At 39.9% G+C, this 25,123-nt stretch overlaps 1 protein-coding gene across 6 annotated transcripts in view; it reads right to left on the reverse strand.

Annotated features, from left to right (window-relative positions):
• Positions 1-25,123, reverse strand: part of RMND5A (required for meiotic nuclear division 5 homolog A) — a 65,167-nt gene that overhangs the window by 37,395 nt on the left and 2,649 nt on the right. For all 6 annotated transcript variants that reach the window (XM_059659220.1, XM_059659219.1, XM_059659218.1 and 3 more), the window contains exon 2: positions 1,956-2,098. In XM_059659220.1, coding sequence (XP_059515203.1) covers positions 1,956-2,098 — 143 coding nt within the window. The remainder of the gene's footprint in view (positions 1-1,955; positions 2,099-25,123) is intronic.

Consider the following 25,123-nt stretch of genomic DNA (forward strand, 5'->3'; position numbering starts at 1 on the left):
CCAGTAGGGGGGACAAGAGAAAAAGAGGGTCCAGATGACAATTAGGACCAGACAACAGACACACACTAGGAAATGGAGAAACCAGTGCTAGAATGCTAGGCTGGTGGCTCTGCCCAAATGCTCCTGACCCTGGGAGGCGGCAGTCCACACACGGGAGGCGGTTGCTGAGGCTGCCCCGCCTCCTCCCACAATCTGTGATCTCTTCTCAGATACTTTTTCTGACTGGCTGCTTTGGGAGCTTCAGTTCTTCTCACTCCAATCATCTTCTGCAGGCAACATGGTGGTCAAACAAATCTTGACCACCTCACAGGGGTTGAACCATCAAAGTCATGACTTGGTCACTGGCAGCCACTGAAATCTGAGGCTTCCAGGTTACTTCACCCTAGAGAAACGGAGGGTTTTCTCTAGGTGCCTCACCACCATTCAAGTAAGTCCTTGGGCTAACACACAGCAATAATCACTGCAAGTAATAACTGAAGACTTGCAATGCCATTGCCCCAGAAGGTCTGAGCCAAAGCCTGCTCCCAAGCTGTGTTCACTCCCTCAGAGTCACCAAACAGCCATTCCAGCCTCAAAGCTCTATCGGAAAATAGGCACAGCTTTCCCACCCTTTGCTGGCAACAGCCATCACTGATCCAGAAATGGGGCTGCTGCCACCAACACCACTTCTCTGACTTCTTTTGCTGAGTGGAAGCCCTCGGCACTATGAAATGTCACTAACACTTCTGTAGGTCACAGCTACCCAAAGAGTTCCCAGAGCCCCAGCCACTCATGGTCCTGACATACTGCACCTACCAGTTAATGATGTCTCCTTAGAAGCATACAGTTCTGACTTAGGCTGCCTCAAGTTTAGCCTTCAATACTACTGTTACATAGGAAAATTTCTAACAGGTTTATCCATGAGTTAGAGCCATTCTCTGGATTCCATGAGTTTATATCTACATAACAGGTATGGCTCTCGTGTACAGACTAAGCAACTCACAGGACTGGTTACAAAATGACTTTGCTACAAAGAGTTCTCCCCAAAAGTTCTTCCAACTGTCCCAGAATTTTGCAATGTGTGAACAAAAATGTCCATAACCAGTCACAAACTTCCCAGTGGCCGAGTGGTCAGAAGTATCACACCGTAGGGCCCACTAGGACTATGAACTCTAGCACTGGCCCAGTGCTAGAAATGATATTGCTTATCAGTAAGCCACGAAGTCAAAGACTGAAGAGATGCTACAAGAAAAATCACCCAACACAAGTGACGGGCCTTGCTGGCTATTCACACATAAAGCAACCTGAGGAAAGGCAATTAGCATGCACACAGAAAGACATGAGTTAGGATGGTACAGAGGAGGTGAATACAACGGTTGTTTTCTCTTTTTAAAAATATGTTTTATTGATTTTAGAGAGAAAGGGATAGGGAGTTAGAAACACCAATGAGAGAGAAACATCAACTGGCTGCCTCCTGCATGCCCCCCACTGGGTATGGAGCCCACAACCTGGGCATGTGCTCCAACCTGGAACGAAACCGGTGACCTCTTGGTTCATGGGTCGATGATCAACCACTGAGCCACACTGGCCAGGCCAGAGGGTGTTTTCTTAATCATCCCATAACACAGATAGAATCATAGCCAGGAAATTACTCAGGAAGTTACTTCTGTAAACAAACTCCTTCATAGGAGGTTAAACATTTCTTAAATTTTATTTGCTGTATTCATATAAGAAATGGATAAATAACAAGGCTGTAAAAAGAGGTGTTTTTTGGTTTGTTTTTATTTTTTATTTTTAAATAATAGCAACAGGGAATTAAGAATAATACAGTAAAAAAAAACCATCTGCAAAAATTATTAAAAGCAGGGATGAAAGGAACATCATAGGATAATTTGAGAAAGTTAATGTTATCAAAGCAGTGACAGGAGATGACGAATGATGCTTAACAATACCAAACACTCCCTTCAACACCATACCTTATCAATGGCTTTTCCAACCCGGGAAACACTGCTGTGGATGTCTTTGTGGTCTGAGGCCAATTTTTGAACAGTATCCTTTATCCTTTTACAGCACTGTGTCAATACAAGTGAAAGTGTCCCTGACAACTCAGCATCTTGGCCTATAAAAAAAAAAAAGAGGGGGAAAAGGTTGGTTACAAGAACAAACCCAAAGATGGCACGTTTCAAACAGGCCCTTCGGACTAAAAATGGAAGTGAAGAAAACTCAGTGTCTGCTTTGGAGCAGAGGGCTACATCCGTGATAATATTTTTCAAGTGAAAACTGTAAGAACGTTACCTAAATATTTTTTATTTTATGGAATACCTAAGAAAAATTTGCATTGAAATAAACCACTTTTGTAGTTACTGAAGTCAGCATAAACTGGGAATAATATTTCCAAGGCATTTTTCAGAAAATGTCTCAATAAATAAGCTCATTTATTCAATCTGCTTAAACTGTTCGACTCGTTCTCAAAACATTTTGATTGCTACTAAATTTCCTAAAGAGAGATTATTTAGTCTAAATGTTTTATATTCTATATAAAGAAATAGAAGAAAAAGTGAACTCCTTTGGATATCATGATGTGCAGAAATAAGTGACAGGGCTGGGTCTGCTCTCCTTAGAAAGGCCTGCTTGCAAGGTTGACCCTTGGCTGGCATCTGGGAACTTGAACTTCAGGAAGGTTCCCACCACTAACTGAAAAGAATGGTTCACTGTGCCTAAACTGATGGTACAAAGTGGTTTACTCTAAACTCCTACCTTCCTCCAGAGTTCAGAATTTTGGTGTATGGTAGGTGGAGCATGACCAGTTCCCAATAAAACACCCTCGCTCAGTACAATGTCTCTAATGAGCTTCCCTGGTAGAAAACACTTAACACGTTACAATTTGATGCTGGAGGAATTAAATGTGTCCTGTGTGACTCCACTGCAAGAGGACTCTTAGAAGATTGCTCCTGGGTTCCTCCCAGTGGTCTGCAAACTGCGGCTCTCGAGCCACATGCGGCTCTTTGGCCCCTTGAGTGCGGCTCTTCCACAAAATACGGGCTTATGCACATGGGCCACTAAGTTTCAATCGCACTGTACGTGCGCGCCCGCACATGGTATTTTGTGGAAGAGCCACACTCAAGGGGCCAAAGAGCCGCAAGTGACTGGCGAGCTGCAGTTTGCCGACTACTGCCTAGACCAGTGGTTCTCAACCTCGGCTGCACATTAGAATCACCTGGGAATCTTTTTAAAATCTTGATTTCTGGGCCTCATCCTCCAGAAATTCTGTTTCTTTGTTATGGGGTGGGGCCACAACATTAGTAACAAAGAAACATAATTTCCAGAGGATGAGGCCCAGAAATCAGGATTTTAAAAAGATTCCCAGGTGATTCTAATGTGCAGCTAAGGTTGACAACCACTGCTTTAGAGGGAGGGAGAACAAACGTGGAAATATTTGTCAATTACCTCAAATATCTACATATCACCACCACCATGCAAAAGGCCTGGCTTCTGAAATCCTACTCAATATTACAAAGCAGTGGTTCTTAAACTTTATTTGCATCAGAATCACCTGGAGACCTAGTTAAAACAAAATAGTTGGACCTCATTTCCAGAGTTTCTAATTCAAGAAGTCTGGGAGAATGGGGCCCAAAAATTTGAACAAGAACAAACTCAAAAGTACAGTAGCCCTAGTATGTGCATTCATTCAACAATTTTTTGTTGAGCACGCATTATGTGATAGATATGGCAGTAAAACAAAACAACCACCAAAAGTCCCCGCCCTAAACTTACCTTCTAGTGACAAGATAAACAATACACAAAATAAGTCAGTTATATAGTATGACAAAAGATTATGCATACTACTGGGGGTGGGAGGTGTGGAAAGCAGAGTAAAAGATGGGAGTATATGTGGGTTAAGCAACTGTAATCTTTAAATGAGTGGTTATGGCAGGCCTCACTGAGAAAATGACATTTGAGCAAAGACTTGAAAGAAGTGAGGGAATTAGCTATTTGGCTACCTAAAGGTGAAGGGTGGTAAAAATATGCCATTCCAAAATATGTTTCTTTAGCATATGGATTACTTTGAGAAATAACAAAGGAAAAGCTATGAAAACAGAATGCAAATTACCCTTTTATAAGGGAATTTTACATTTATAAACAAAATCTCCATTTGTATGGTAAGGGTGTACCAAAACAAAAGAAACTTTATCTACTTCAGTCAACCTGGAGGAGTAGGTAAACCACTTCAATATTACAACTAAATTACAGAAATATCAATGAGAACCCCCTGAAATCTAGCTAAACAGAAATCCCATAACTAAGGTTATACAGAAGAAGCCATGTCAAGACTGGGGGGGGGGGGCGCGGGGGAGGGGGTGCATAGACACCAAATTGGCTGGTCCAACACCTACGTGTAATCAGGACAGATATCTCAGCTGGAGAGGACCCCCTGAGGAGCAAGGGGTTCCCGCCCCACACTAGGCTTCCAGTCCATAGTTCCAGTGCTGGGAAGAGAAGTCCCCATAACTTCTGGCTGTAAAAACCAGTGGAGATAGAGGCTGAGTGAGATGGAGGGCTGAGTGCTGCTGGAGTCCCAGGCATTCCTCTTCAAGGGCCCGTGACAAACTTACTCGGACTCATTCACTCTGAGCTCCAGCACAGGGGCAGCAGCTCAAAAGGAACATATAAGGAGGGACTGAATTGTCTGGCTTCAGGGCAAGGGCTGGAGGGGCAGTTTTCTCCCAGACAGAAGTGCTGGCAGGGGCCAAAGTTTCTTTTCTGAGCCCTTCTCTGCGAGCCAAGCAGCAGACAGACACCATATCTGAGCCTCCATCACCCTGGCAAAGTGTTCACCCTGCCCTGGTGATTCCCAGAAACCCCGCTCCACTCAACTTGCAGACCCACCCAAGCCACTTCCAGTGGCTTTTCCATACAAACAGCCTATCTTAGCTCATGCTGCAGACGTTCCTAAAATCTCTCAAAGGTCCCCAAACAAGTAGTATCGGGCCTTGGCATACCCTGTACCTCTTTCTGGGCAGCCCCAAACCTGGCACTAGTGGCAGCCAGCCTCAGTTCACAGCTTAGCCTCTCCCAGGCACCTCCAAGCCCAGCACAAGTGGCCACCATCTACAGATCATTTTGTAGCTCATATCAAGTGGCCCCTAGAAGGGCACAGGCAGCAGTTGACCTTGGCCTGCACCTCCCAAGAAGCCCAATACCAACCCACCCAATGAGCAGTTTCAGACCACACTAGAGCACCACCCAACCACACCCAAATGACACATTGAAAGGACAGGCTCAGCATGCACCAACCAAAGAGCCTCAATAAAGCAAACCCTGCTCCAAACCCTGCACAACAGCTCCTCACAACCAATCAGCCCAAGGGTCAAACTCCTTCCCCCCCATTGAGGTGCCAACAGCAATCAAGGCTCAAATACAACAAGAGGGCACACACGACCCACACAAGGACACTCCGGGAGCACCCAGCTCAGGCGATCATGCCCCACAGAGGTCACTTTATCAAGACCCAGAGACACAGCATCTCTACCTAACAGACAGAAACAAACACAAGGAGGCAGCCTAAATGAAGAGATAAAGAAACATATCGCAAATGAATGAACAGAACAGAACTCCAGAAAAAGAACTAAACAAAATGGAGACAAACTACCAGAGTTCGAAACACTTGTTATAAGAATGCTCAATGACCCCAATAGAACTTCAACAAAGATATAAGAAACATAAAAATGGAGATTAAAAAAAAAAACACAAACAAAAAAGAACGAGTTAGAAATGAAGAATACAGTAGAGCCCTACAAGTAGCTCAGTTGTTTCAAGTGTCATCACGATATGCAAGGTTGCAAGTTTAATCCCTGGTCAGGGTACATACAAGAATCAACTAATGAATGCATAGAGTGGAACAGCAATCAATCAATCAATCAATCTCTCTCTCTCTCTCTCTCTCTCTCTCTCTCTCTCTCTCCCTCTCTCTCTCAAAAAAACAACTATGTTTTAAAAAAAGAAAGAATACATTAGAGCAGTGGTTCTCAACCTTCTGGCCCTTTAAATACAGTTCCTCATGTTGTGACCCAACCACAAAATTATTTTCGTTGCTACTTCATAACTGTAATGTTGCTACTGTTATGAATCATAATGTAAATATCTGATATGCAGGATGGTCTTAGGCGACCCCTGTGAAAGGGTCGTTCAACCCCCAAAGGGGTCGCGACCCACTGGTTGAGAACCACTGCATTAGAGGGAATCAACAGCAGAGGATGGAATCAGAGATTTGGAAGATAAGATACCAGAAAACACTCAATCATAACAGCAAAAACACAAAAAAAATTTTTTTTTAAATGAGGATAGTTTAAGGTGCCTTTAGGATAACATCAAGTGTACCAACATTTGCATATTAGGGGCACTAGAAGGAGAAGAGAAAGAGCAAGGAATTGAAAACCTATTTGAAGAAATAATGATGAAAAACTTCCTTAGGTTAAGGAAATAGACATACAAGACCAGGAAGCACAGTGAGTCCCAAACAAGGTGAAACCAAAGAAGCCCACACCAAGACACATAATAATTAAAATGCCAAAGGTTAAGATAAAGAGAATTTAAAAGCATCAAGAAGAAAAACAATTAGTTTCTTTGTGTTGAGTAATCATCTGACAGTCTTATGGGGGCTCCCTTGTATGAAAACTAACTGCTTTTCCATAAGACTTCCAGCTGATTTCTCAACAGAAACTTCGCAGGCCAGAAGGGATTGGTACAAAATATTCAAAGTGATGAAAAGCAAGGACCTACAACCAAGATTACTCTACCCAGCAAAGCTATAATTTAGAATTGAAGGACAGGTAAAGAGCTTCTCAGACAAGAAAAAGCTAAAGCCAGTTCATCACCACCAAACCAGTATTATAAGAAATGTTAAAGGGATGTCTTTAAGAAGAATATTTTAAAAAATATGAATAGAGTGGTAATAACTACATATTTATCAGCAATTACTTCAAAAGTAAATGGAGTAAATGCTCCAATTAAAAGACACAGAATGGCTGAATGGATAATGAAACTGTCTGCAAGAGACTTCAGATTCAAAGACACAGACTGAAAGTAAAGGTATGGAAAGAGATATTTCATGAAAATGGAAATGGAAAGGAAAAAAAAAAAGCTGGGGTAGCAAAATTTATACCAGTCAAAACAGACTGTAAAACACAGGGTAATATATGATAAACCTACAGCCAACATAATACTCAATGGGCAAAAACTAAAAGCATTTTCCTTTAAGAACAGGAAAAAGACAAGAATATCCTCTTTCACCACTCTTATTCAACACTAGCAGTGGGGTCCCTCGACCTGGCCTGTGCCTTCTCACAATCCGGGACACCCCTCGGGGGATGTCAGACTGCTGGTTTTGGCCTGGTCCCCGCAGGCCAGGCGAAGGGACTCCACTGGTGCATGGGGCCTCTGGTATGCATATAAGATCTTTGGTTAATCTCTTCCCGCCCTTCCCCCTCCCCCCTTCACTCTGAGATTCATCAGTCTGTTCCATGTTTCCATGCCTGTGTGTTGAGCGTCTGCCCCCTGGTGGTCGGTGCATGTCATAACTACCAGTTAACCGGTCACTTGGGCTTTTATATATATATATAGATAATACTGGAAGTCCTAGCCAAAGCAATCAGACAAGAAGAGATAAAAGGCATCCAAATTGGAGAGGAGGAAGTAAAACTGTCATTACTCACAGATGACATGATATTGTACATAGAAAACCCTAAAGACCACCAGGAAACTACTAGACTTAATAAGTTAATTCAGCAAGGTAGCAGGATACAAAACCAACATCCAGAAATCTATGGCATTTTTATACACCAATAATGAACTCTCAGAAAGAGAAAATAAAAAAAATAAAAAATAAATCCCATTTATCATTGCAACAACAACAAATAAGATACCTTGAAATAAACTTAATCAAGGAGGTAAGACCTGTACTTGGAAAACTATAGGGCATTGAAAAAAGAAATTGAGGAAGATATTTTTTTTTAATGGAAATGTATACCATGTTCATGGATTGAAAGAACATCATTAAAATGTCTATATTACCCAAAGCAATCTACAGATTCAACGCAATCTCTATTAAAATAGCAACTGCATACTTCACAGAACTAGAATAAATACTCCAAAAATTTATATGAAACCATAAAAGACCCTGAACAGCTGCAGCAATCTTGAGAAAGAACAATACTGGATATCAAACTATACTACAAAGCCATTATAACTAAAACAGCCTCGTACTGGCACAAGAACAGGCATATAGACGAATGGATCAGAACAAAGACCCCAGAAACAGACCCACACCATTACGGTCAATTAATATTTGACAAAGGAGGCAAGTACATGCAATGGAGCAAAGACAGTCTCTTCAATAAATGTTGTTGGGAAAACTGGACAGACTCATACAAAAAGATGAAACTAGACCACCAACTTACACCATACCTAAGAATAAACTTAAAATGGATAAAAGACTTAAATATAAAGCATGAAACCATAAAAATCTTAGAAGAAAACATAGGCAGTAAAATCTCAGACATCTCACATAGAGAATTTTTGCCAATACATCTCCAAGGGCAAAGAAAACTAAGGAAAAAAAATAAACAAATGGGACTATATCAAAATAAAAAGCTTCTGCACAGCAAAAGAAATCACCATCACCATGAAAAGGAAGCCCACTGTATGGGAGAACATATTTGCCAATGATACATCTGATAAGGGGTTAATCTCCAAAATATATACTCATACAACTCAACAAAAAGAAGACAAACAATCCAATTAAAAAATGGGCAGAAGACCTGAGTAGACATTTTTCCAAAGAAGATATACAAATGGCCAAGAGACATACGAAAAAATGCTCAAAGTCACTAATCATCAGAAAACTGCAAATTAAAACCACAATGAGATATCACCTCACTCTTGTCAGAATAGCTACTATCAAAAAATCAATAAACAACTAGTGCTGGCGAGGATGTGGAGAAAAGGGAACACTAGTTCACTGCTGGTGGGAATACAAACTGGTACAGCCACTACGGAAAACAGTATGTAGTTTCCTCAAAAAAAGTGGAACTCCCATTTGACCCAGCAATCCCACTTCTGGGAATATATACTAAAAACTCCAAAACACCAATCACAAAAAATAAATGCACCCCCTGTTTTCATAGCTGTGTTATTGACAATAGCTAAAATTTGGAAACAGCCCATCAGTAGATGAATAAAAAAGCCGTGGGACATTTACGAATGGAGTACTATGAAGTGGTAAAAAAGAGGGATCTCTTACCCTTTGGGACAGCATGGGTGGGCCTGGAGAATATTATGCTACGTGAAATAAGCCAATCTGAGAAAGACATATATCACAGGCTTTTACTTATTTGTGGAATCTAATGAACAAAATGAACTGACCAACAAAATAAGACCCGAAGCATAGAGGCATAAAACAGACTGACATTCCTCGATGTGGGGATGGGAGGATGAGAACAGATAAACCAAAGAACTTATATACTTATGCGCATAGCCCATGGACACGGGCAATAAGGTGGTGAAGACCTGGGGGGTGAATAGGGGCTGGGAGGAAGGAGGTAAAGGTAAGGAAAATGGGAGACATCTATAATACTATCAACAATAAAAAACATATTTAAAAAAATAAAACACAGGCTATAACAAGAGACAAACAAGGACCAGTAATTCCACTTCTGAGTATTTATCTGAAGAAACCTAAAACACTAATTCAAAAAGACATATGCATCTGTATGTCCATTACAGCATTATGTATAACAGCTAAGATATGCACACAACCTAAGTGTCCATCAATAGATCAATGGATAAAAAAGAAGAGGTGCATATATACAATGAAATATGACTCAGCCATCAAAAAAAGTGAAATCTTGTCATCTGCAACAACATGGATGGATTTAGAGCAGGGGTCCTCAAACTGCGGCCCCCCGAAAACATTTATCTGGCCCGCCGGGTGTTTTTGCCGCCGCTGTGTGCACAGGAATTTGTTCATAGTTTTTTTTTAAACTATAGTCCGGCCCTCCAACAGTCTGAGGGACAGTGGACTGGCCTCCTGTTTAAAAAGTTTGAGGACTTCTGATTTAGAGGATACTGTGCTGAGTAAAATAAGGCAGAGAAAGACAAATGCTGTATGATTTCTCTTATATGTGGAATCTAAAAAGCAAAGTAAGCTAACAAAACAGAAGCAAACTCATAGATACAGAGAACATTTTGATGGTTTCTAGATGGAAGGAGAGTTGAGGGGATGGGTGAAAAGGAGGAATTAAGGAGTACAAATTGGTAGTTACAAAATAGTCATGGAGATGTAAAATATAGCCCAGGGAATATAGTTAGTAATCTTGTAATAACTATGTATGGTATCAGATGGGTACTAAATTTATCAGGGTGATCACTTCATAAGTTATATAAATGTCTAACCCAGGGGTGGGCAAACTTTTTGACTCGAGGGCCACAATGGGTTCTTAAACTGGACCGGAGGGCCGGAACAAAAGCATGGATCGAGTGTTTGTGTGAACTAATATAAATTCAAAGTAAACATCATTACATACAAGGGTACAGTCTTTTTTTTTTTTTTTGAGTTTTATTCATTTCAAAGGCCGTAGTTTGCCCACGGCTGGTCTAACCACTATGTTATACTCCTGAAAATAATATAACATTGCATGTCAACTGTATTTGGAAAAAATTATTAAAAAAAAAATAAAACTTTTATAGCCTTTGCTGGTGTGGTTCAGTTTGTTGGGCATCATTTGGCACACTTAAACGTTGCCAGTTCAATTTTTGGTCAGGGCACATGCCCAGGTTGTGGGCTTTATCCCTGGTAGGGGGCTGGATATACTAATTTGTGAATCACTGTCATGTGACTAAATGAAATTACCTAGAGAGTCAGTGTAGAAAGAAGTAGTAAAAGGAGCAAGTCCAAGGAACTAACTCCAAGTTTATGAGACCAGGATGAAGTGGGATTGAAAAAGAACAAGCCCGGGTACGGCTCAGTGGCTGAGCGTCAACCTATGAACCAGGAGGTCACGGTTTGATTCCTGGTCAGGGCACATGCCCAGGTTTCAGGCTCAATTCCCAATGGGGAGGAGGGTGTGTACAGAGGCAGCTGATCAATGATTTTCTCTCATCATTGATGTTTCTCTTTCTCCCTCTCCATTCCTCTCTGAAATCAATAAACATATTTTTTTTTAAAAGAACAACAAAGACTACTGAAACACTAACTGTGACATAAGAGGAAAATCAAGAAAGCATAGTGTTGGGAAAGCGAAGTGAAGAAAATGTATCAATGAAGAGGGAATAACCAACTGTGTTAAGTGCACTGCTATGTCAGGTAAATGGTGGACTGAGGACTGACCACTGGATTTACAATGTGGATGTTATCAGTTAACATAACAAGAACAGTTTCTCTAGAGTTTCAAGAAAAGAAATCCTAGAAGGATTTCTTTCTTGCCCTTATCTCTAAGTAAAATTGCACAAAGTATGTATTAGATGCTTCCTACTTCTAACAACGTAATTTATGCTAAGAGGAAACGTGGTAATTCAGGCAAAAAATAATTAAATTGGACTTCAATAAAACTAAAACCTTCTGAGTTTCAAACACTACCAATAAGACAACCCACAGAATGGGAGAAAATATTTGCAAATCATATATCAGATAAGAGCTTAACATCCAGAATATATACCAGTAAATAACTCTTACAACTCAAAAATAACAAGATAAATTTAAAAAATGAGCCAAGAATCTGAATAGAAATATTTTCCAAAGAAATTGCACAAATAACCAATAAGCACAGGGAAAGATGCTCCACATCATTAGTCAGTAGGGAAATGCAAATCAAAACTATAATGAGAGCCCTGCAAGTGTGGCTCAGTGACTGAGCATCATCCTATGAACCAGGAGATTATGGTTCGATTCCTAGTTAGGGCACATGCCTGGATTGGGGGCTCCATCCCCAATGGGGGGCATGCAGGAAGCAGATGATCAATGATTCTCTCTGATCACTGATGTTTCTATCTCTCTCCCTCTCCCTTCCTCTCTGAAATCAATAAAAAATATATATTTTTTAAAAACTATGAGAAACTACTTCAGACCCACTGGGATAGCTACACTGAAAAAGATGGATGACAACAAGAAGCGTTGGCAAGGAAGTAGAGAATTTAAGAAACCTCATACTTTGCTAGATTGTAAAATGATACAGCTGCTATAGAAACACTTTCACAGTTCCTCAGAAAGTTAAACATAGTTACCATAGACCCAGGAATTCCACCCCTAGGTATATACCCAAGATAACTGAACACATATGTCCACACACAGACTTGTACATGAAGCATTATTCAAAACAGCCAAAAGTGGAAACCATCCAAATGACTAATGAATAAACAAAATATAGCATATCCATACAATGGAATGTGATTCAACCGTAAAAAGAAACAAAGCATTGATATATGCTACAACATGGATGAACCCTGAAAACATGATATTAAGTGAAGTAAGCCATATACAAAAGGCCACATATTATGTGATTCTATATATGACTTGTCCAGAATAGGCAACTCTACAGACAGAAGTAGACTCGTGGTTGCCAAGGGGCTAAGGAAGAGGGGAATGGAGAGTGACTGTTAATGAGCAAGAGGTTTCTTTGGGGAGTAATGAAAATGTTCTGGTTATGGTTGTACAACTCTGAATATACTAAAAGCTAGTTAACTGTATACTTTAAAAGGGTGAAATTTATGATATTAAAAAAAAAAGCTGCCGAAACCGGTTTGGCTCAGTGGATAGAGCGTCGGCCTGCGGACTGAAGGGTCCCGGGTTTGATTCCGGTCAAGGGCATGTACCTGGGTTGCGGGCACATCCCCAGTGGGAGATGTGCAGGAGGCGGCTGATCGATGTTTCTCTCTCATCGATGTTTCTAACTCTCTATCTCTCTCCCTTCCTCTTTGTTAAAAATCAATAAAATATATTTAAAAAAAAAAAAAGCTTTAAAGAGCCATAACTCCTATCCATCCAGACATGTTTGTTTCTACTGTCAATAGACAACAAAGTAAACAACAAAGTAAAGAACATAAAAGCAGACACCAAACTACAAGAGAGAGGTTATTTAGAATTTACCAACTATAATTCCATGCCCCAACCTTGACATCCATAGATATTTTCAAATCTTAACAACTTATGGATTTTGATGTCACTGTTATCTCTTCTTCCTTTACCATCTACAAGTCCCTATAGTTTTTGGTTTTCAAGTTTATAAATGACACTAGTAATTTAATTAACACTGAGAGTTCTTGGTATGCCCCAAGAAAAAATAATTTCTACAAAGTATTTGGGAGCATAAGAAAAGTATAATAATCTGACAGAGAACCCTGGGAAAACCCTGTTCAGAGAGAAAGAGTCCACTACTAATGCATTTTCAGTGGAAAACAGCCAAAGGTAAAAACTGGTTTAAAAATCACTGTAGTAACCAAACTAAGTGAAACCAAACTTCAGTCCTAAAGAGAGTTTTAATGGTCTGCTGACTTCTCTGTCTGAAAACAAAACCTGCTTCTAGGAGAACCTTTCTGTGAAAGAAATCTAACTGGATTCAGTTCCTAGAAATAAAGCTGGAGGGGAGCGGGAGGGAAGGGGGGGGGGTGGTTACTGTGACAGCCGCCTTTACCATAACTAAACTAGATCTGAAGGGAAACACTGGAATCCAGGTTGGCCGCTGCGGTGGTCACTTTTTACCCAGGATGAAGTCCTGCTTTTTCAATGTAATAAGCCTCCCTGGACTCGGGCCCCTACATAATAATAAAAGAAATAGTTCTGAGACAGTGCCCATCACTTCCAGTCACCACAATATTTTATATACAGCAGTTTTAGGTTTACAACCAAATTGAGAGGGAGGTACAGAGATTTCCCATATACACTTTGCCCCCACACATGCATAGCCTCCCCCATTATCAACACTTTTGGTTATTTTTTTGCAAAGGACAAACTTACACTGACACATCATACTCACCCAACACCTATAGTGTACCTTAGGGTTCACTCTTGGTGTTGCACATTCTATGGGTTTTGACAAATGTACAGACACAGGTATATCCTTCATTATAATATCATACAGAGCACTTTCACGGCCCTAAAAATCCTGCGCCCTGCCTATCTCTCCCGTCCACCCTATTCCTGGCAACTGCTGATCTTTTTATTGTTCCATACTTCTGCCTTTCTCAGAAAGTCAAGTAGTGGTATCACACAGTATATAGCCTTTTCAGGCTGGGTTCTTTCACTCAGTAATATTCATTTTCAACATATACCAATTTCCAAATAAAACACATTCACAAAATGGAGCCACTGCAGTTATAAGTTTCTTCTCTCTTCCAAATAATGACCTTCCCAAAAGAAAAATATCAGCTTTAAACTTGGAATGAGAATTTACAGGCTTGTGTTTTGAGCCCGTTTCCTTAATTGTAAAAGAAAATTATCCTAAGGTTTAAAGAAATGAAATTCACCTCAACCTTAATACATAAAGTATTCCTATAAAAGGGTATTCCAAGCCAGAATGTAGGAAGGTAGAACATACTTAATAGTAAAAGAGGTGTCTAGGTCTCACAAAGTGAAAAATCCTTAAAAAATTCGTAGTTATACAGTAGTTTTGTAAATAATATTCAATACAGTTTAGCATTTGTGTGTGAGCGCATGTCTATATATATTTACGTATATGTATATATGTATATATATATTGAATATATATATTCAATTATTTTCCTACATTAGTGATCACATAGTTTAAGATAATCATATGTCCAACCATGTAACAAGATTTACTCATCATTTCAGGCCATCTAATACAATCAGGAAAAATATATCACTACAACTGAAAACTATGTTTCTCATCCTTACTCAGTATTTGCATTTTCAATTTTGTTTGATACTTGTTTTTATGATATGGGTGGGGGACCTCAAATAATTGTACACACACTATTAAAGACAGTGTTGCTAAAACGAAACAGCTGGTTGATAGGCAGCACTACAATGCTGTAGCCTGATATGTCTGCACATTGGCAGATAATCATACATTTTAATTTGGTCTATAAAAGGCAATGTAAAAGTGTCAATTACACCAAGAAGTACAAGCTGCCTAAAAGTCAAACACATGAGATGAGACCAACTATAACTGAGAGCACTCTATAAAAAATGGTGAGGCACAACACAGAAAGGTATTGCTATAATGATAATTATTCAAATTTCCAAAAAGGCTGAAAACCTTACTACCTAGGACTAGGATACTTTGGTATAAATAGATAACAGGATACCCCAGAAATCACTAATACCTGACTTATCATTGTTAAGAATATCCTGGAAGCAGGGAACAATTTTAATGTACAAGTTTATAAATATCTACTATATAAAAACCCTGGATGTAACATCACGGCCAGAAGTGCAACCAACCGGAAGGAAGTCAGTCCTGCAGGGGTCCTCTTGGAAACGGCTGCGCACTCCCCCAGCTGTTTCCCCAGAGGGCAAGGTTTCAGGCAGGAACCTGCTCTCGGAGCAGAACGTGATAGTGCTGAGTCCTGGGTTGCCTTGCCAAGGGCTGCGCCCTCCCCAAGCTGTTTCCCATGAGGCCTGAGGGAAGAACCCACCCTCGGAGCGCCAGGAGCGCCCGCAGCAGTCAGTCCTGGGTTGCTGAGGCGAAGGCCACAGCGTGGTAGAACTCTGGGTCTGCCCAACAGGGGGCATAGCCGGCCTTCAAACCAGGCCCTGACAGTAGGGAGGAGGCAGCCCCATTCCTCACACAATCTGCTGTTGGATAGCTTGCTGTCAGTGGCCTGCCAGCCAGGAACCCCATTCACCTGCACCCCGGACCCTGACAGGAGGGAGGAGGGAGCCCCATTCCTCACCGAATTCACAGATGCCCAGCTCGCTGTCAGGGGCCTGCCAGCTAGGAATCCTATTCACCTGTATATCTGTATAAAGTTTTAATACATTATATTAGAGGTCGTGGTGGTACTGTTTTACCCACAGCGTCTACAGGAATTGCTGCAAATTTACTTCTCGGTGGAAGCACCTTTCATTCCCAATATAAATTACCGATTCCATTAAATGAAACTTCAATTTCTAGACTCAATATAAAGAGTGAAGTTGCTAAAACTATTAAAAAGGCCCAACTTCTCATTATTGATGAATGTACCATGGCATCCAGTCATGCTATAAACGCCATAGACAGATTACTAAGAGAAATTATGAGTCTGAATGTTGTATTTGGTGGGAAAGTTCTCCTTCTCGGAGGGGATTTTCGACAATGTCTCAGTATTGTACCGCATGCTATGTGATCGGCCATAGTACAAATGAGTTCAAAGTACTGCAATGTTTGGGGATGTTTCAGAAAGTTGTCTCTTACAACAAATATGAGATCAGAGGATTCTGCTTAAAGTGGATGGTTAGTAAAACTTGGAGATGGCAAACTTGATAGCAGTTTTCATTTAGGAATGGATATTATTGAAATCTCCTGTGAAATGATTTGTAATGGATCTATTATAGAAGCTACCTTTGGAAATACTATATCTATAGATAATATGAAAAATATATCTAAACATGCAATCTTTGTCCAAAAAATGAGCATGTTCAAAAATTAAATGAAATTTTGGATATACTCAATGGAGATTTTCACACATATTTGAGTGATGATTCCATTGATTCCACAGATGATGCTGAAAAGGAACATTTTCCCATCGAATTTCTTAATAGTATTACTCCTTCGGGAATGCCGTGTCATAAATTAAAATTGAAAGTGGGTGCAATCATCATGCTATTGAGAAATCTCAATAGTAAATGGGGTCTTCGTAATGGTACTAGATTTATTATCAAAAGATTACTACCTAACATTATCGAAGCTGAAGTATTAACAGGCTATGTAGAAGGAGAGGTTGTTCTGATTCCAAGAATTGATTTGTCCCCATCTGACACTGGCCTCCCATTTAAATTGATTTGACGACGGTTTCCTGTGATGCCAGCATTTGTGATGACTATTAATAAATCACAAGGACAAACTCTAGACAGAGTAGGCATATTCCTACCTGAACCCGTTTTCACACATGGTCAGTTATATGTTGCTTTCCCTTGAGTTTGAAGAGCATGTGACGTTACAGTTAAAGTTCTAAACACTTCAGCACAAGGGAAATTAGTCAAGCACTCTGAAAGTGTTTTCACTCTTAATGTGGTGTACAGGGAGATATTAGAATAAGTTTAATCACTTTATCAGTCATTGTTTGCATCACTGTTGTTTTTATATCATGTTTTTGTTGTTTTTATATGATGCCTGTTGTTGTTATATCCTTTTGTTACTGTTTGTTTATTAATAAAATTATATATTATTTTCATATACGTTTTTCTAATTTCCTTTCAACTCTCACAATTCTATTATAAAGGACAAATAGCAATATTAAAATATCTCTGCTAATTAATTCCCTTTTTAAAAAATATATATTTTATTGGTTTTTTACAGAGAGGAAGGGAGAGGGATAGAGAGTTAGAAACATTTATGAGAGAGAAACATCGATCAGCTGCCTCCTGCACACTCCCCACTGGGGATGTGCCCACAACCAAGGTACATGCTCTTGACTGGAATCGAACCTGGGACCCTTGAGTCCGCAGGCTGATGCTCTATCCACTGAGCCAAACCAGTTAGGGCAATTAATTCCCTTTTAATGTGCACGAATTTCGTGCACCGGGCTACTAGTTACATATATTACATTTCAGCTCTTTTGAGTTATTAACTCCCCCCCACCCCCCCAAAAAAAGTTAACTCCACTTTCATAAAATGGAGCAGAGAGCTTACACCTGGAATTAAGTGAAAAGCAAAATGGTACACACTCTTGATGTAGATAAATACAAAGAACCCCATTTAGTAAACATAATCCTAACTGTACCTAAAAGTTAGATCTCACAGAGGAAATAATACACTCCAGAGACCATCCTACATTAGTTCCTTTAAAAAAAATGTTTTAAATAGAAGAAGACAAAGGATTAGACATTACTAAGAAAGCAACAAAGGGAAAAATTTTCTACCTTATCACATTCTTATAAAAAAAATTTTATAGCTTAAAATAAGCAAAATGAAACCAAAGACAACACAGGAAGGAAAAAAAAAACACACTAAAGTCAAAAGAAAGGGAGAACCATGACATTTAGATTGAATGGACATTTACTGAGCACTGAATGCATGTGTCAACAGCATTCAGGGTACAGATTAGGTTCTAGACAGATTAACCCCTAGAGTGCCGGGGAGTTCGATCGCGCTCCTCCCATCTTTCGCCAAAAGTGCCGGGAGCGCTATCAAAGCTTCGAAATGGCGTCCAGTTCTAAGTCTGCTTTTATTAGTGATGATGATATTGCTAAATATGTCAATGTAGTAAAGGTTTCCTTAAGTTTTTGAATATGTAACTTCATTTACTTGCGATTCATAATTTTTTCCTAAACTGCTGTAAAATCAGCAAAAATGCCTTGGCAATTTTAGCATAGTTCCTAGGATATTGGTTGGCACTCAAAGGGTTAACAAATTTAGGATGGGAGTACAAGGAGACCAAGATAAGAGTCTAAGCTAGAGTCTGAAAAAACTGTTGATAAGGTGAGCATGGATATGCTTGCAAAGTAATAAAATACAAAAACTTGAAAAGGTAAGTAAGGTTGGTATTAAAAAACAATATGAGACTATTTCATACTGTGAGTAGCAAACTAAAATGTGGCCTATTAAAGTTTTATGCTTCTCATGAACTATCTCAGCACCTAGAACACAGTAGCTGCTCAGAAGAGACTCAGAGGGGGAAGGAAAAGGCATAAATAGAACATGCTCATTTTTCTTCTACAGGCAGTACACACTGGAAACAAAACAAACTTGTTTCAGTGTATTAATAGCTAGCGAATCTGTCGGTCAACTCCTGACAGAACAGAACAGTGGATTCAATAGGTATTGTGGTCCACTGCACCAAATCACAGCCTAGTGTGCTTGCCACAAAACCAAGCATGGAGTGGGGGGGCAGGGAGGGAGTTTATATTTAAGAGCTAAACTACATGGTACAGACTAATAGTGCTCCTGAAGCAGAGAGCTAGACCAGAGTGACTGGCGTAAGAAAGAAAAGGAAGGCTTCAAAAAAGAGACTAGGCCCTAGCTCAGTGATGGCGAACCTTCTGAGCGCGGCGTGTCAGCATTTTGAAAAACCCTAACTTAACTCTGGTGCCGTGTCACATAGAGAAATTTTTTGATCTTTGCAACCATAGTAAAACAAAGACTTACATTTTTGATATTTATTTTATATATTTAAATGCCATTTAACAAAGAAAAATCAACCAAAAAAATGAGTTCGTGTGTCACCTCTGACACGCGTGTCATAGGTTCGCCATCACTGCCCTAGCTGGTAAGGGTCCTGGGTTCAATTCCAGTCAAGGGCACATGCCTGGGTTACAGGCTCGAGCCCTAGTAGGGGGCGTGCAGGAGGCAGCTGGTCAATGATTCTCTCTCATCATTGATGTTTCTATCTCTCTCTCCCTCTCCCTTCCTTCTGAAATCAATAAAAATATATATTTTTTGGTGGGGGTGGGGGGAGGCTAGGAGACAAGAACTGGAGAAAGACAAAAAAGAGGTTGTACATGCAAATATTTAAATGCTAGATAATCTGACTTTAAAGCGCCTACTCACTCCCTTCAATTTCAAAATGTAGAGAATTATTTCTAGGCATCTCTTTTTATCTTTGAAATAAATGGCTCAACCCCATAAGGTTTACTTTAGCATTAAAACGGGGCTTTCATATTTAAAAACCACACTCAAATTTCTACCTTCCCCTCGCCTAAACTTCCTTTTTTCTTCCTGGTTCCACCTGCCACTCAGGCTCAAAACCTTAGATTAGCCCGGCCGGTGTGGCTCAATGGTTGAGCCTCGACCCATGAACCGGCAGGTCACAACTGATTCTCCGTCAGGGCACATGCACAGATTTCGACTCAATTCCCAGTATAGAGCCTGCAGGAGGTGGCGGATCAATGATCCTCTCTATCACTGATGCTTCTTTCTCTCCCTTCCTCTCTAAAATCAATAAAAAATCACATTAAAAAAACACACACCTCAGATTAACCTTTGATTTTTCCAGCCCCTCTATCACACTCTGCCAGACTCCATCCATTCCATGTACCAAGTCCTGGAAATTTCTTTCTTCAGGAATTCTGGGCATGAGTTACTTTCATATCTCTACCACCCATATACAGGTGCCTATTTCATCAGATCTTAATCTTAACTACTCTTGCCAAACTTCACTCCCCACTCCAACCAACTTAAATGCTACTACAATTGGTCTCTGATAATGCCTCTCCCTGTTCAAAAAGCCCCTCCCAACCCAAGTCATTCAATACTTTCTCCTGGTCTACTACTTTCCCGGGTATCCATGACTATAGAAAACCTATTCCAGCTTAATCTTCATTCTTTTACCTCATTTCTCCCCACCCTGATCCTCCACAGTTCCCAGAATGCCTCTTGTCCTCTCACTCCTCTGCACTTTTGTTCTTACCAACTACTTCTCCTGGCACCCCCTCCTATCTTCCTACTACCCACATTCAGTCTCTACTGAAACTTCCCACACGTTAGAAGAGGCTCCTTGTCTCAAGTCTTACTCCTTCTTGTCTGTACCTTAATCAGCACTTGGCCTATATACAGAAGCTCCTTGACTTACGTTGGGGTTAAGTTGAAAATATTGTAAGTCAAAAATGCATTTAATACATCTACCCTACTAAACATCATAGCTTTAGCCTAGCCTACTTAACCATGCTCTCAAGACTTACATCCAGTGTTTACCCTAAGTGCTGGCATGGCTGAGTGGAGCTGGGGCTTGCTGCGTTGTCCAGCATCATGTATCGTACCATGTATCACCAGCCCAGAGAAGACCAAAATTTAAAACTTAAAGTACGGTTTCTATTGAATGCATATCATCTGTACACCATCGTAAAGTAAGAAAATCATAAGTCAAACCACTGTAAGTTGGGAACTGTCTGTATATGGTCTTGCATTACAAGGATTGTTTGTGTTTGTTAAAAACATGCCTGTCTCATCCCTAACCAGAGCTTGAGAATGATTGCTTGTCCTCTGTAACTCTCAAAAGACAGGCTAGTTCCACATATAATTGGTGATTAACTTCTATTTGACCAGATGCTCTCAAGTTCACTGAAATACCTCTCCTCCCAAGCAGTTCTTTCCAAGGGTTCCTGCTCTTCCCATTTCTCTGAACTGCTACTTGTACCAACCAGAGCACTGTTATATACTGAGCCATGGCCTTGGTTTGTGCCCCTCTCAAATATAAAAGTCTGATCTCATTATGCCACTGAAGTTTCTTGAAGACTCTGTTTCTTATACGCTTTGAGTATCTTTATAGTATTGAGCAGATAGATCCCTGGTCACAGAATGGTATTTCATATACACCAGTAATAAATACATCTAAAGAGTCAAAGCGTCTCAAATAAAACAGTGCTTAACACTGATTAAAGGCACGGACCTTCAAAATAACAAATATACTTTGTCTTACAGATTTCAAAGCCAGTTCACAACTATTACCTATTTAATCCCCATAACTCTGTGATATTATCAGTTTACTGAAAAAGAAACAGGCTAGGCAAGATTGTAGAACCAGCCCTGGACAGTGTTGCTCAGTGGTTAGTGTCCACCCATCACCAAAGGGTCTCGGGTTTGATTCCCAGACAAGGGCATGTACCTGGGTTGCGGGTTCACTCTCCGCCCCCTTGGGGTGTGTTCAGAAGGCAACCAGTCCATTTTCTCTCTCCCCCTCCCTCCCTTCCACTTTCTCTGAAAAGCAATAGAAAAAATATCCTCGGGTGAGGATTAACAACAACAAAAAGATTATAGAACCAGTAAATGGCCAAGCAAGCACTCAAACTCACATCTCCTGAGCTCAAGGACAAAAGTGTGTTTTATTCCACCAAGTGTAGACTCATCTTATCTCCTTAATTGGCCTCTAGGCTCCCAGAGGACTGAGGCCTTTTTTTCTTAAAAAATAAGTCTCTCCCAAATAGAAAAAATAATAATAAGTCTCTCCTTATCTCCACCCAAATGTCTTTATATATCCATAAGACAGTAAATCTATATGAATTCCACAAATATTGAAAACGTATCAAAGTAACACACGGTGCTCTAGTATAAAAAGAAATTACTATTTAGGCCTTAATTTTTAGTGGAGAAAGGCTTTGGTAATATAAGCCTTACTATGGACTCCCCAAACAATGTTCCCAAAGAATTGTGAGCTCCGCTGAGCAATCACCAAACCCAAATAAGGTGAAAGCATATTTCTAAAAGCTTCAAGTCCTGCTTGAGACTCTAGTCCCTATTCTTGAGGCATCAGGCTAGCACCTAATCTAAGAGGAAGGGCAGAGTTTCTGCCACTCTCCTACAAATTATTGGAGCTTTCTAAGAAACGCCCAGTTAGAGATCATCTCCTGGTATCTACCAACTTGCGGGAGTTACATGGAGTACCACAGGGCTCCAAGTACATACCTCAGAGTCAGGGCCCTCCACAACTCTCCCCTAAACTGCCTTTTTGGGGTGATTTTCAAATATTTTACAGATGAATAGGCAGGACACCAAATAAAAACAAGTCAGTTTTAATACCCCAAGTGAATAGTTTGCTACACCATTTTCACCATCCTAATAGCTAACAGAATAAAACATGAAAACAATGGAAATTTGTCTATTAGCTGTAGTATGATACTATCACAGCAGTGCTGGCATGTTTCCCCTGTTATTATCTGAAGTTATAAACTACTTAAAAGATAAAAGAACTTTAGGAAAATAATTTTATCTTGTCAAGTACTGAAGTGATGCCAAATAAGTTCCCAAAGGTAACATGAATCAAGTTATTTTCTCTAGTCTTCAGATTGTCATACTAACAATTCAGTATTTGAATTATACAAACATTACAGTGAAGAAGCAAGGCAAAAACTGAGAAATAAAGGTTGGGCTGGTCAAGAAAACATCTCAAAGATGTTTTGAAGTAACTGCCATTGATGTAATTCATATGATGTAACAATGATAATACAAGAATGGGCAATAGTAAGTTTACAGGTGTGAGCACTCGAAAGTTTATTCTGGTATTATTTATTGTATTATTTTCCATACAAATAACTGTAAACCTACTTTTGCCCACCCCTGTGTATATCTATAATAGACACCTATACCTTTTGTCTTGGGTGCAAATTGTTCTTTCTAGAACTCTGTCCTCTAGTTGATCAACAAGGGATCACATGATCATACATCTACTGACACATCATGTGTAAGCACAGACCAGATGGCCAGTGGACTCCTTGCCTTAGCCCCAGTTACTGATTCAGGGAGAGGCTTATATGACCCAAACAAGACAAGAAGGGTATTTCCTGGTAATTTTGTTGGAAGTGCAGACAAAAGACACGCTCCTGTCTTTGGGGACCCTGGCAGCAAGGACGACATGAGCTCCCCTGGACATCTTTACCTCCATATGGAGAAAGCTCCTTGGAGAAAAAACCAACCATGGAAAGCACAGCTGAGAGGAGGAGAACACAAGTCCTGTCTTTATGACATCCTTTGTGCCCCTGAAGCCAGTCTGGCTTAACCTCAGCCTAGTTATGAGTCAATAAATTCCATTTTAATTTAAAGGATTCTGCAATCAAAAGAATCAAGAGTGACATAGTAGTGTGAATGAGTAAGGTGCCTAATAACAAAGAATTATCTCCGAAATGAGCCTGGAAAGGAATGGCTGACAAAGTTAAATCTGCTTCTAAACCCACTAGAAACACCAACAATGACCTCTTCTCACCATCTAAAATAGCTCAAGTAGTTTGGTTGCTAGTCTATTCTCCTCTTAGAGTATTTGAACAATGGCTACTGTTATCCACCCAAACTCTGCTGGCCTACTTATTTGCTACTTTTCAGATTAGATATTAAACTAGATATCGAATTGTATTCAATTCAAAACTTAGTCATTATCCTTATAACAGTATCCTTTATACCAATCACAGAAATAAAAAAAAATGTGACCACCATAATTTGTTTTTTCTTTCATGCTTAATTGCCTACTTACCTACTCATTTGCCACCCTCAGATTACTTTAAACAAAGAAAAAGAAAAAAGTAACAGTTCTTCTGCAAATAGTAACTAAATTCTCTTTGATTCACCAAAGAAATAAATAAAGATAGAGGATCATGATTTAAAAGAGTTTTACTACCAGGATTCAGACCACACACCACACAAAAAGGAATTTTAGATAGTTCCCACAAATACAGCTGTCTCTACCAACGTGCAAATTGAGATAATACTAAGCCTAAATCACAGTAAAAATCAAAAAATAATGACAAATTATTATTTACCTGAACGCTCTTAAAATTTTTTCTGGAAATAAGCATCTTTGTGAGGCAGCCAATTAAGTGGTCAATGAATAAGAAGGGGGGAGGTTTTACTGGGTATCCTTTTTGTCATTTGAATGTACTATTTACCCCAAATAAATAAAATTTAAATTTAGAAAATCCTTAAGAATCACTTTCAGAAGCCACATTACAACTCCCTTTAATAATAGCCTAAAACTAATAATAAAAAATACTGTACAGCACAGCAGGCATGGCTCAGTGGGTGAGCCTCAACCTATGAACCAGGAGGTCTCGGTTTGATTCCCAATCAGGGCACATACCCAGGTTGTGGGCTCGATCCCCAGTGTGGGGTGTGCAGGAGGCAGCCAACTGATGATTCTCTCTCATCACTGATGTTTCTATCTCTCTCTCCCTCTTCTTCCTCTCTGAAATCAATAAAAAATATTTTTTTAAAAAAATGCTGTACAGCCGAAACCGGTTTGGCTCAGTGCATAGAGCGTCAGCCTGCGGACTGAAGGGTCCCGGGTTCAATTCCAGTCAAGGGCATGTACCTTGGTTGCGGGCATATCCCCAGTGGGAGATGTGCAGGAGGCAGCTGATCGATGTTTCTCTCTCATCGATGTTTCTAACTCTCTATCTCTCTCCCTTCCTCTCTGTAAAAAATCAATAAAATATATTTTTAAAAAAATGCTGTACAGACTTTACTCTTACAAAGGTTGTAATTTTCCCAAATACACTTTAAACATGTCATAA

This window comes from Myotis daubentonii, chromosome 12 (assembly GCF_963259705.1).
Source record: "Myotis daubentonii chromosome 12, mMyoDau2.1, whole genome shotgun sequence".
Lineage (NCBI taxonomy): Eukaryota > Metazoa > Chordata > Mammalia > Chiroptera > Vespertilionidae > Myotis > Myotis daubentonii.